Source organism: Aegilops tauschii, chromosome 3, assembly GCF_002575655.3.
Source record: "Aegilops tauschii subsp. strangulata cultivar AL8/78 chromosome 3, Aet v6.0, whole genome shotgun sequence".
NCBI lineage: Eukaryota > Viridiplantae > Streptophyta > Magnoliopsida > Poales > Poaceae > Aegilops > Aegilops tauschii.
This window is the reverse complement of record NC_053037.3, coordinates 7,232,215-7,244,805: the sequence shown is the minus strand read 5'-3', so window position 1 is coordinate 7,244,805 and position 12,591 is coordinate 7,232,215. Positions and strand designations below refer to the sequence as shown.

General features: G+C 47.7%; 1 protein-coding gene across 3 annotated transcripts in view; it reads left to right on the top strand.

The window, feature by feature from the left end:
• Positions 1 to 12,591, top strand: part of LOC109760976 (peroxisomal membrane protein PEX14) — a 59,049-nt gene that overhangs the window by 42,719 nt on the left and 3,739 nt on the right. Inside the window, exons 2-4 of one of the 3 annotated variants that reach the window (XM_073509790.1) lie at positions 11,230 to 11,337; positions 11,918 to 12,117; positions 12,220 to 12,268. In XM_073509790.1, coding sequence (XP_073365891.1) covers positions 11,304 to 11,337; positions 11,918 to 12,117; positions 12,220 to 12,268 — 283 coding nt within the window. In that variant the 5' untranslated portion in view covers positions 11,230 to 11,303. Of the gene's footprint in view, positions 1 to 11,105; positions 11,338 to 11,917; positions 12,118 to 12,219; positions 12,269 to 12,591 lie in introns of those variants that run through there. The other 2 variants (XM_020319760.4, XM_040403195.3) reach the window with 2 other exon arrangements.

Sequence of the window (12,591 nt, the reverse complement as noted above, 5' to 3'; positions counted from 1 at the left end):
CTCAAACATTTGCATGAATTCATTATTGGCCAACGCTCGATCAACTCGAGCTTTTACATTAGAGTCACCTTGTTGCCTATTATCCCATGTAAAGGGAACACCTCTCCAACCTAAGTCTTGGAAAGAACAGTAATCCACTACTTCGCGAAAAGCTAGCATTTGCCACTGTGGCCGGGTGTGCACACTAAAGTGTTCCTCGGCGTACATAGTCTCATTAAAATCACCCATGCAAATCCAGCCATCATGTCTAATACTATGCAGTCTCCGTAGGAACTCCCAGCTGTGATGACTATTCTCTGCTCGGGGTTCTCCGTAGAAACCAGTAAACCGCCAGGGAGGCACCCCACTGTCATGCCCCCTGACGAGTACATCAATGTGCGTCTGGCTATAGTTCTTCAGTCCAGAACAAGCCAATGCCACCACTCAAACCATCGCTATCCACCGCGAAACAACCTTTGAAACCTAGAACAGATTTCAGGTTCTCCACACGCTATCCCCTAATCTTTGTTTCCATGAAAAAGAGGAGGGAGGGGCCTTCTTGCTTCACAATCTTGCGAAGCTCCCGAACTGTCGATGGGTTCCCAAGCCCCCGACAGTTCCAGCTCATGCTTCACAATCTCTGCATATTATTCTCACGATCAGCCACCGGGGGAGCCGATGTCCCAGAATTTTCAGGTGTAGGCTTCTTCTTCTTAGACTCCCTCTCTAGGGCTGAATCGTCATCATTTTCCACTGTTGTAGCAGCAGCCGCACCACCACTGACCACAATCTGCATATTATTCTCACGATCAGCCACCGGGGGAGCTGCAGACGAGTTATCAATCCTCCTATAGACTTGCTTAGTGGTTTCTCCCCCCTTGCATTTGTTCCTGTTAGTTTTAACTGGGTAGTTCACCTCCTTACCGGCATCTCTAGCAGTGCTTGAGTTCATTGTATCATGCTTCGTGCCCTTTGTTGTTCCTCTCTGTTAGATCCCTGACTAGAGGCCGGTTTCTTCCAATCCTCCTGAGGCCGCAACCCCTTACCAAAGGGCAGATCCCCATTAGCATCTCTGATTCCCGGAGTAGGACAGAACAAATCGCCATGGCCCAGGAGGCTGCACGAGAAACAAAAGTGTGGTATGTTCTCGTACTGTATATCATACATGTCCGTGCTTTTCCTCCTGGCAGATTCTATCAAGATCCATCGCCTCAGGGGCTTGCTTACATCTAGCGTCACCCGGGCTCTCAGATATCCTCCTGTTTGATCAAAATGCACTTGGGACGCTTGCTTATCAATCTGCTTAGCAATCGCTGATCCCTACGAGTCATTCCGAAGATTGGAAGGTAAATTCACCACTCTGGCCCAGACTTGGAGTCGATCGAACTTTAGTTCAGACGGCCGCATACAGTCCTCAAATCAAGACAAAATCACAGCATGTTTGCTAACATGCCAAGGAGAGCCTTCCCACACGCGATCTAGGTCCTGCTGGGTAGCAAACTCGGCAACGAACGTGTTGGTACCCACAGATCGAAACTCGAGTCCTCTAGGGTTTCCCCAAGCGGGACGAAGAGCATTGGAGATGGTCTGTATGTGTAGAGTGTTGCGATTCAGGACCTTTCCCGCCAGCATCCATCTCTGATGTTCGCGTTCTTCCCGATCATCAATCACCAAAGGCGTAGCCTCCTCCTCAGTGATATCGAGCTTTCCGAGGGCCTCCGCCAGCCGCGTCCTTGCCGAGTTGGGTGACAGGGGCCCGCAGCACCATGCCCGCCGGTTGACAATGACGAAGCCAACCTCTCCCGACGATGAGGGCTCGCGCCGCCGATGAGATCGACGGGCGCCGTCAAGTCCACGCGTGAAACCCTAATCGCCTAACTGGAGGCGCCGGGTTTTCCGCTGGAAAAACAAGATGCTGTTTTTTTCGCTCCACAGCGTTCGTTCTCCAGCAACCTTCATCAGCGTAAATATTGATTTCTTCCTTTGTACTGTATAAGCCACCCCCTTTTCACTGGAGTAGATAGGTATATTGGGCGGCTTCACTTTGTTTTAACCTATTGGTAGCATTTGTTAAACACATAATTATCTGTCACGTACAAGAGGTTGAGAAGATCATTCGGTTGGAGAGATATTGGGTAGCTAGGCGCATAGGATATAATCTGTTGTAACCTCTTGCTAGCTTATCTCTTGTATTTCTTCTCCTCCAAGTTGCATCTCCAACAAACTCTTGTACGCGTATATCAGGCTCGCACCCTGCCTATTTAACATGCAACACATCGCCCTAGATTGGGTAAGACGTTTCCGCCAACGCACATGGTAATCAGAGCCTTCCTACTTCCCATCTAGCCTCCACAACTCCACCTGTGCCGAAACCATGTCTTCCTCCTCCGGTGCCGCCCACCCCAACCTCAATGGGCGGGTCATCGAGAAGCTCTCGTGCACGAACTACGTGCTGTGGCGCATGCAGATCACGCCCCAACTGCGTGGCGCCGGTGTCTTCGGCTACATCGACGGCACATCACCGGAGCCGGCCAAGCTCCTCGCGTCCAAGGACAAGGACAGCAAGGAAACTTTCGAGCCCATCCCTCTCCACCCTATCTGGGTCTGGGAGGACCAGCAGGTGCTCGGCTACCTACTGAGCAACCTCTCCAAGGAGGTGCTGGTCATGGTCACCACGGCGCACGCGCTCTGGACGACGCTAGCGGGCATGTACTCGTCGCAGCCGCTGAGCCGCGTCAACAACATCCGTACCTCCCTCATCAACACGCAGAAAGGTACCCAATCCGCCGCCACCTATTTCGCCTTCATGAGTGGCCTCGCCGACGAGCTGGCCGCGGCCGGCAAGCCGGTCTAGGATGATGAGCTCATCTCCTATATTCTCCATGGGCTGGATCTGGAGTACCAGCCCCTGGTCTTAGCCCTTGAACGCTCGTGTCTCACCCGCCTCCCTCGATGAGATCTTCGCCATGCTCAGCAACTTCGATCAACGCATGGCGCAGTTTCACGGTGCGGGCGGCAACTCCTTCAAGTCGTCCGCAAACGCTGCAACCCGCGGGCATGGTGGTGCACGCTCCCGCGGCTCTTCCCGTGGCAGGGGGCGGTCTGGCGGCAGCGCCAACAGCGGCGGGCGCCTCAACAACAAGGCTCGCCGCCGCGACGGCGGCGGCGGTGGTGGCTCTGGCAGATCCCGTCCGGACTCACCTCGTTGCCAGATATGTGGCAAGCCGGGCCACACAGCCAAAGACTGCTGGTACCGCTATGATGAAGATGAGGATGACTCTCAAGATGATGACAAGGTCGCTGCGGTGGCCGATGGCTCCTACGGCATCGACACAAACTGGTATGTTGATAGCGGCGCCACCAATCACATAACCAATGAACTTGAGAAGGTGACCATGAAGGAGAGGTACCGTGGAAAGGATCAAATTCACACGGCCAGTGGAGAAGGTATGTGGATAAATCACATTGGTCATTCAATATTTAGTACCCCTAGTCGCAATATTCATCTCAAGAAAATCTTGCATGTCCGTAGTGCCGCCAAAAATCTTCTTTCTGTTCACCGTATTGCCTTAGATAATCATGTCTTCCTTGAGTTTCACCCTTATTCCTTTTTGATTAAGGATCAGGCAACGAACAAAATCCTCTATCGAGGTAGATGTACTCGAGGGCTTTATCCGTTGATTCCGGTGCGTAGAAGATTCAATAAACAAGTCTATGGTGTTGCCAAGCTTTCGTCAACACGGTGGCATGATAGATTAGGACATGCTTCTTTCTCTTTAGTTGAAAAATTGCTTAGGAAGAATAAGCTCCCGTTTGTTGATGAGCGACATAATAAGACTATTTGTGATTCGTGCCAAAGAGCTAAAAGTCATCAATTACCATATCCCATATCTATTAGTGTTTCTACAAAACCATTGCAACTTATATTTTCTGATATTTGGGGTCCAGCCCCCACCTCTGTTGGTAGACACACTTATTACGCCAGTTTCATTGATGACTATAGTAAATTCTCTTGGATCTATCTCCTTAAGAAAAGATCCGACGTTTTTCAAGTTTTTTAAAACTTCCAAGCTCTTGTTGAGCGCAAGTTCGACAGCAAAATCATTGTTGTCCAATCAGACTAGGGAGGGGAGTATGAGAAATTGAACTCCTTCCAAACCCTTGGCATCTCACATCACGTGTCATGCCCTCATACGCATCAACAAAACGGCTCTGCTGAACGAAAGCATCGTCACATAGTTGAAGTTGGACTTGCTCTTCTAGCAGGAGCATCCATGCCTCTCAAGTTCTGGGATGAAGCCTTTCTCACTGTCGTTCATCTTATAAACATGCTTCCTAGTCGTGTTATTAACAATGAAACCCCGCTAGAAAGACTCCTCCATGGAAAATCAAACTATAAATCCCTTCGTGTTTTCGGGTGCGCATGCTAGCCCAAATCTCCGTCCCTACAACAAACGTAAGCTCATGTTTCGCTCCACCAAAAGTGTGTTCCTTGGCTATAGTGCCCAACACAAATGTGGCAAGTGTCTAGACGTCTCCACGGGTCGTGTCTATATATCTAGGGATGTTGTTTTCGATGAAACACAATTTCCTTTCGCTGATCTTCATCCCAACGCTGGTGCTCTCCTTCGCGAAGAAATTCTTCTTTTGCCCTCACATCTCACCGGTATTGATCAAGGGGGGAACGATATTGATGATCACTTGCTGACTAATCCCGCTAATACACTGCATGAGACTTGCGTTGATGAAACAGGCACTGAAACAGGGACGAACGGCGAAAAAAATGAAGAAAATGGTGCAAATATTGGGCCTTATTTCATGTGTCCAGAAACCGGAGACAGGATCTCCTCGGGATCGGTGTTGCGTCAGGAAATCTGATCCCCCTCGAGATCCGTCGCAGCAGACGCGGCTGCACCCGCAGGCGCACGCGCCGCAGTGTCCGCCTCTGCGGGCGACACGCGGCTACCTCTCGCTGGTCGCGCCACGAACCCAGCGACGCGCCAACCATCTCCTGCCAACTGGCGACGCGGGGATGGCTCGGGCGACGCGCGTTACAGCGGCCAACCGGTATGCTACAAGCGGCGGGCTCTGGACCGCTCCACCGACGCGAGTCCTGGCGCGGGCCCTGGCGCGACACCCAGTGCGGATCCGCCATCATTAGAGAATGATGGGCCGGTCCAGAGGCCGGGATTCTTTGCGGCCTCCTCAGATGCAACAGTGCCGCCATGAGCTGCAAAAGATCCGCCCGAGACAGCTCGCGCTGCTGCACCTACGGGATCCTCCTCGGGATCAGCTTCAGCTGAAACTCCTGTGCAGGTGGCTGGATCTTCTGTGGCCACGGAATTGGCTGCGTCATCACCGCGGTGCACACGATTACAAAGAGGGGTAACGCAACCTATGAACTACAAACATATAGTCAAATATGGTACGATCTGTTCTACAGGCGAACCAGGTGAACCAAGTACAGTTGAAGAAGCACTTGGTGATGAACAATGGAAGAAAGCTATGAATGAAAAGTACATGGCATTGAAGAAAAATAAAACATGGCACTTGGTTCCTCCATGGCAAGGTAAAAACTTGATTGACTGCAAGTGGGTATTCAGGATTAAAAGAAAATCTGATGGAACCATTGATCGTTATAAAGCTAGACTTGTTGCCAAAGGTTTTAAATAGAGGTATGTCATAGACTATGAGGACACATTTAGTCCAGTTGTAAAAGTTGCCACCATCTGCCTTGTCCTGTCTATTACTGTTTTCAGGGGCTGGAGTCTCAGACAGCTAGATATACAGAACGCGTTCCTCCATGGTGTTCTAGAAGAGGAAGTGTACATGAAGCAACCTCCTGGGTTTGTAAGTAAAAGTGCTCCTTCTTACGTGTGCACACTTGATAAAACACTATATGGGCTAATGCAAGCTCCAAGGGCATGGTATTCTCGTCTCTGTCATAAGATGCAGGCACTTGGATTTGTCCCTTCTAAGTCTGGCACCTCATTGTTTATTTACAACAAGTCCAACACATGTATATTTGTCCTCATATATGTTGATGACATTATTGTGACAAGCTCATCTGATGAAGCAATCACAGGGCTCTTAAAGGACTTGGGTGCAGATTTTGCCTTGAAGGATCTTGGAGACTTGCACTTCTTTCTTGGGATTGAGGTAAAAAAGAAACAAGGATGGACTCCATCTCTCTCAAGAAAAGTATGCAACTGATCTGGTAAAGAAGGCTGGTTTGAAAGATTGTAAACCTTCACCTACTCCACTATCCAGTTCAGAAAAATTATCTCTCACAGAAGGGACACTCTTGAATCAAGAGAACAGCACAAGATACGGAAGTTTAGTGGGAGCATTACAATATCCGACTCTTACTAGACCTGACATTTCCTTTGCAGTTAACAAAGTTTGTCAGTTTCTTCATGCACCCACTACTGTTCACTGCTGCAAAACGCATAGTTAGATATGTTAAAAACACTTTGAGCATTGGTCTAAATTTCAGCAAGTCACCCTCTACTCTTGTCAGTGCCTATTCTGATTTAGATTGGGCAGGATGTTTGGATGACAGGCGATCAACTGGTGGGTTTGTTGTAGTGTGCACGAAAACAAGCCACTGTCTCCAGGTCAAGCACAGAGGCAGAATATAAAGCATTAGAAATTGCTACAACAGAGATAATATGGGTTCGGTCTATGTTGAAAGAACTTGGTGTGAAAACCACACGAGCTCCATGTCTATGGTGTGACAACCTTGGTGCTACTTATCTTTCTGCAAATCGAGTCTTTCATGCTAGGACAAAGCATATAGAAATTGACTTTCATTTTGTCAGAGAAAGAGTTGCTCAGAAGCAACTTGACATTCGTTTTGTGCACTCTAGAGATCAGGTTGCAGATGGTTTCACAAAGGCGTTGCCTGTACGAAGCTTTGAAGACTTCAAACATAATCTCAATTTGACCAAGTTGTGATTAAGGGAGGGTGTTAAACACATAATTATTTGTCACGTACAGGAGGTTAAGAAGATCATTCGGTTGGAGAGATATTGGGTAGCTAGGCGCATAGGATATAATCTGTTATAACCTCTTGCTAGCTTATCTCTTGTATTTCTTCTCCTCTAAGTTGTATCGCCAACAAACTCTTGTACGCGTATATCAGGCTCGCACCCTGCTTATTTAACATGCAACACGTCGCCCTAGATCAGGTAAGACGTTTCCGCCAACGTACAACATTAGCCCATTGAAGGCATGCACATGAGAGAAACTAAAGAGACAAATGAGCACGCGATGAAAATAGGAGGCGTCGGTAATCGGGGTGGAGCGATGATCTTGAATGTCACATGATCAAAATGATTATGGTGCTAGGACTTCGTGCCAAGTTGAGCCGGATCTAGAAAACGTACGACTATGAATCTTGAAACATCTACCATTACGAGCCATCTTGTGTGTTTCATTAGACACTGTGCACGTGGATTAGAAGCAAGCACGAAGGACCTTCCTGTGCCTGATCGAGTTTTGATGCGACTTTCAGTTTCATCGGAATTTGTACAGACACCGCTCGAGCGCATCATCAGAAGCTCTCACAGATTATTTATAATCGTAATCGATAATGACCTCCATTGCTAAGATGCACAAAAAAGAATAAAAATCATTATACAACAGTTTATAACTCTTAAATTGCTACCGTGGCCAATTTCTCTTTGGAAAGTTATTTATATGTGCATGGAGTTCTTTTTGCTATTTTTCTCTTTCCATATTTTCGTCTCAAGATAAACACACGTGTGAATATACATGACGTGTGTACTCTATCCGGTCCTATTATTATCCACTTCAGCCGCCGCAGCCCGTCCTCGTAGTCATCGGCGGCGAGATAACGTGGTTGATGCAGCCATGAACTGCCCCGATGGTCGCGCAGCCGCCCAGCTCCTCGCCGCAAGGTCAGATTCCTAGCCAGCCGGGCCGAAACCTCTGCGCGGTTTCTTGAGCAGCCTGCCTGTGGGAGACCTCCCCGCGCCTCGCTGAAGCACCACCCTGCGTGGGGGATCTCGTGGGGAACGAGAGGCGAGGGTTTGTATTAGCAGAACCAGGTGATTAGTTGCCGCGGTTGCCCTCTGGAGAGTGGAGAGTACCACCCAAGTTCGTCAGATTGATTTCAGCGTTACTTTTTTCTTGGAGACAAGGCTGAAATTTCGGGGTTTCATCCTCGCCATGTATAATGGGCGACTGATAGGCGCCGGCGCACCGGCGCAACGGTTTGGCCGGTCGCATCTGGGGCGTTAGTTTGTCTTTCTGTCCACCGTCAGATTAGCCTTCTTTATCTTTTTTTCTTAACAAAAATTGCATCCAGCTGTTCGTCCTGGACACCCGCCTTGGACGCACCGAGGCCTGCCTTGAAGCATCAGCAGCTCGCCACCGGTCGCTGTCCTCACCGTACCACCATGCCGTCAGCTACAGCTTTTTTCTCACGCCCACTGAACCTTTTCTATGGCTGAAGCTTTTTCACAAAACGGTTGAAGCTTTTTCCATCGACGGTTCCAGCTTTCGCGGTTGCGTGGTGGCCGGTCCCCAAATTCCGTCGCCTTCGATTGAAGCTCTGTAGGACGCTGGTTGTAGCATTTTTTTTGGTATTGTTTGCAGCTCCCTCCACGCCATTTACAGCCTTCTCTCTCTCTTTGAGTGGTTCCAGCAAAAATATCATAAATGGGGGTGTAGCAAAAAACGAAGACGGTTGTAGCAAAATTCAAACACCGTTGTAGCAAAACTTGGAGAAGTTCCAGCAAAATAAGATAGATCCAGCAAAAATTCAAAAACAAGGTGGGAGCAAAAACTAAGACGGCGGTAGCAAAAATCAAAGACCATGGTAACAATTTTTTGAGTAGTTCCAGCAAAAGGATGGATCTGATTAAGCAAAAAAATCAAAAGACGGACTGCCAACTGTGGTAGCAAAAAGCAAAACGATGGTAGCAAATTTTTGGACTGGTTGCAGCAAAAAAAATCACTCAAAAAATATGGATCCTGGTTACAGCAAATTCCGGCGCCGGTGGTAGCTTTCTCGGTGCTGGTTGCAGCAAATTGCAGCACCAACCTCCAACCTCGCCAGTTGCAGAACACCGGGGGGGGAGGGTGAGGAGATGGACGACCATGGCTTTCCCGGTTGCATCAGCCCCTAAGTACTCCTCGCATCAGAAAGTAGTGGATGAGTGGAAGAGCAGAGCCCCGTCTCAACCCGATCTAGATGGAAAAAAGAAAGGTGGGGAACAGATGTGATTTCTTCAGCGACTTGATTTGGGCGCTCCTGCTGGAGGTAGGGGATGAGAAAGGACTGGGATGAGTGGACGAGCAGACGGGTAAGACCATCGAGAGGGATCGAGAGGGATGGGAAGCGGTGGTGGACCAGGAGGCTGCGGTACCGACGTGGCCATGTGGGCTGTCACACGTCGTTTGATCCAGAGGGATCGTGCGGCTCGTACTCGACCGGCCGAGCGTTCGGCCGGTCTGCCGTACGTGAACATTTCCCTGTATAATGTCCATTTTCTCCGAGTTTCTTCCTCTCCATGCGCCGGCCCACTATTATTGCGGCATCAAGGCTCGCTCTGGTTGATTTCGTTTTCTTCTTGTTGAATCCGGCCTTGGGTTTCTAGATATGACAAAGCAGTTCTCCATGCAGATTATTTGTCGATTTCGTTTACCGATGAGAGATGGAACCATATGATCTAGCCAGCCTCTGTAATTGTAATTATGATTGAACTCTTCTTAGTCTTGTTCCTTCTCTTTCCTTAGTTTTTTTCAGTAAGAGTAATGACTTTGGCACTATTACCTGAGCCGTGCGTTCTGAGGCTAAAAGAGAAGTGAGAAAAAAATAATGCTCGGATGGATCCCTCCCTCAGTTTTCGGCCATTTAGGTACTACTCCTTCCGTCCCAAAATATAAGAGCGTTTTTGACACTAGAAGTGAGACGTCTCAGCACAATATGAATTAGGGGGGCGTGTTCAACAAGTTGAACTCCAGTCGGTGAGCTAGCGCTCAGTTCCCAAAGAAGAATGAAAATTTCCGTTTCAGAAAAGAAGAAGAATGAGAACCTATCTTCGTGCACACGACACAGAGCTTGTAGAGGAGGAAGCTTCTCGGGAGGGATTTTTTTGAATAATCATATTAATGTGTGTACTTCTTGTTTGCCACATGTGTGGGTCCGATTATTCTTCTGTAAGTCCCACACCTGTTATCTTGTAAGGTGAAACATGTAGCACCTTGCAATTACTTCATCAACGGCAAAAAGGAACAACAATTACTTCATGAATTCAAGCTTTAAGATGTGTGAAATCTATATTAGTTAAAAAAAATTATACCTATTCCACAACTCAAGAAAATTTATCACATGTAGATAAATAAGTTCTCCACCAACTTTCACCTGCTCAAATATTGATTTCCCCTTTATATAAGCCACTCTCTTTTCATAGGAGTAGCTAGATATGTTGCACGCCTTCACTTTGTTCTAACTTGTTGGTAACATTAGCCCAGTTCATCAAATAGGTCGTAGTCATATAAACAATAGGGGGGCATGCGCCTGAGAGAAGCTAAAAAAATAAATGAGCACATGATGGAAATATGAGGCGTCGGTAATTGAGGTGGAGCGACCGTGACAAGTCAGACGGGATTGAAATGATTATGGTGTCAAGTCTTCGTCCCAAGTCGAGCAGCATTTGAAGAACCCACGGCTGTAATTCTCGAAACCGCTACCATTACGAGTTATCTTATGTGTCTCATTAGACATCATAGACGTGGATTACAAGCAAGCACGACTGTCCTTTCCTATTGGAGAGAGAGCTTGATCGAGTTCTGACATAACTTTTAGTTTTGTCACAAGCGAACCAGAACAAAGATATACCAGATAGTGCGTAAATCAATAATAACCTCCATTGGTAAGATGTAAATAAATAAATTATTATAGAACAGATTAACCTCTTGCGCGAATCAATCTGTGATTGAGTTGGTTAGGTGGACAGTGGTATCCCCAACCCACCAGGATTCAAATCGCGCTTGTGTCTGATGCTAAAGAAAAAAAGAACAGATTAACCTCTTGTTAATTTCTCTTTGAAAAGTTATTTTCAGTATTTCCCGCAAAACAAAAGTTATTTCAGTATATGCATAGAGTTCTTTTCTGTATTCTTTTCTCTCCATATATTTTCATCTGAAGATAAAGCACGTGTGAATATACGTGACGCGCGTACTCTCCCCGGTCCTGCTATTATCCACTTCCGCCGCCGCCGCCGCCGCCGCCGCCCGTCGTCGTCCTCGTCGTCGGCGAGATCCCGTGCTTGATGCGGCCGTGAACTCCCCCGATGGCCGCGCAGCCGCCCAGCTCCTCGCCGCAAGGTCAGATTCGTAACCTTCCCGATTTCTTGAGCTGCCTGGGAACCCTCCTCGCGACTCGCTGGTTAAGCACCACCCTGCGCGGGGGATCTCGTGGGTAACGAGAGGCGAGGGTTTGTATCAGCAGAACCGGGCGATTAGATTCCGCGGTTTCCCTCTGGAGAGTGGAGAGTGCCCCCCAAGTTCGTCAGGTTGATGCGAATCGTAAAATTGGGTTCCTGAGTGAGTTCGTGTGGGGTTATCTCCATGATTCGTGGTTGTCTAGCTCGGGCGACTTTTTCCTTGGACTTAAGGCTATGGACTGGATTCCTGAGTTCCTTGGACTTTTTCCTTATCACCATGAGGCAAGGCTGAAAATTCAGAGGTTTAAAGCATCATATGAACTTTTGTAATTATAAGGTCCTTTCTCCCCTAATTGTGGTTCAAAGCATCATACGAACTTTGAAGGTTCTTTACCCCCTAATTGTTTTCCCCAAGAGTTGTATGTGGTCAATCCCTGATGTTCAATGCTCAATTTTGCCAGACTTACACTGTTCTTAGAATGAAACTGTATATATACATTCTAACTTTTCTAATGCTGCAGATGGTTCCGGCGGAGGCGGATCCTCGGAAAATCTGGTACTCCAAGCTCCGCAGGCAGTCCGGGAGGATTACGTGCAGAACGCCGTAAATTTCCTCGCGCATCCAAAGGTGAAAGGTTCTCCGGTGTCCTACAGGTACTCTTTCCTGGAGAAGAAAGGGCTCACAAAGGAGGAAATCGACGAGGCCTTCCGCCGGGTTCCTGTAAGTTCCTATTTTCCGGCCAGGTCCGCAGGGATGTTTTAGCTGAGAAAATGAGGAAGAGAATCAAGTGTTGTGTTCCTGAATGGCTTTGGTGTCTTGCAGGATCCGTCGACAAGCAGTACGGATGTTGTGGCTGTCGGTTCGCAACAAGGTATCTCCACATGCTGCATAGTTGAGCTAATGAAGTAATGGTCTACAGTGATATCGTCGTATTACTCTGTTAATTTGTTTTAATTGGATGGGTCTTTACACTATGTTCTGTTTTTGCCTTGCACACAGCATCTTGTATTTATGTAACTTTGACTGAACTTGCTCTCTTTTTATCATCTGATGCTGCGAACAAAAGTACTTTAGGTAATGCATCTAAATGGTATTTTCTTCAAGGGGCATTCATCTAGTTCAGAGACACATTTTGTTTCGGAAAAATTACTAGGATAGCTTCAGAAAAGATAGTATGACTAAATACTTAACTAT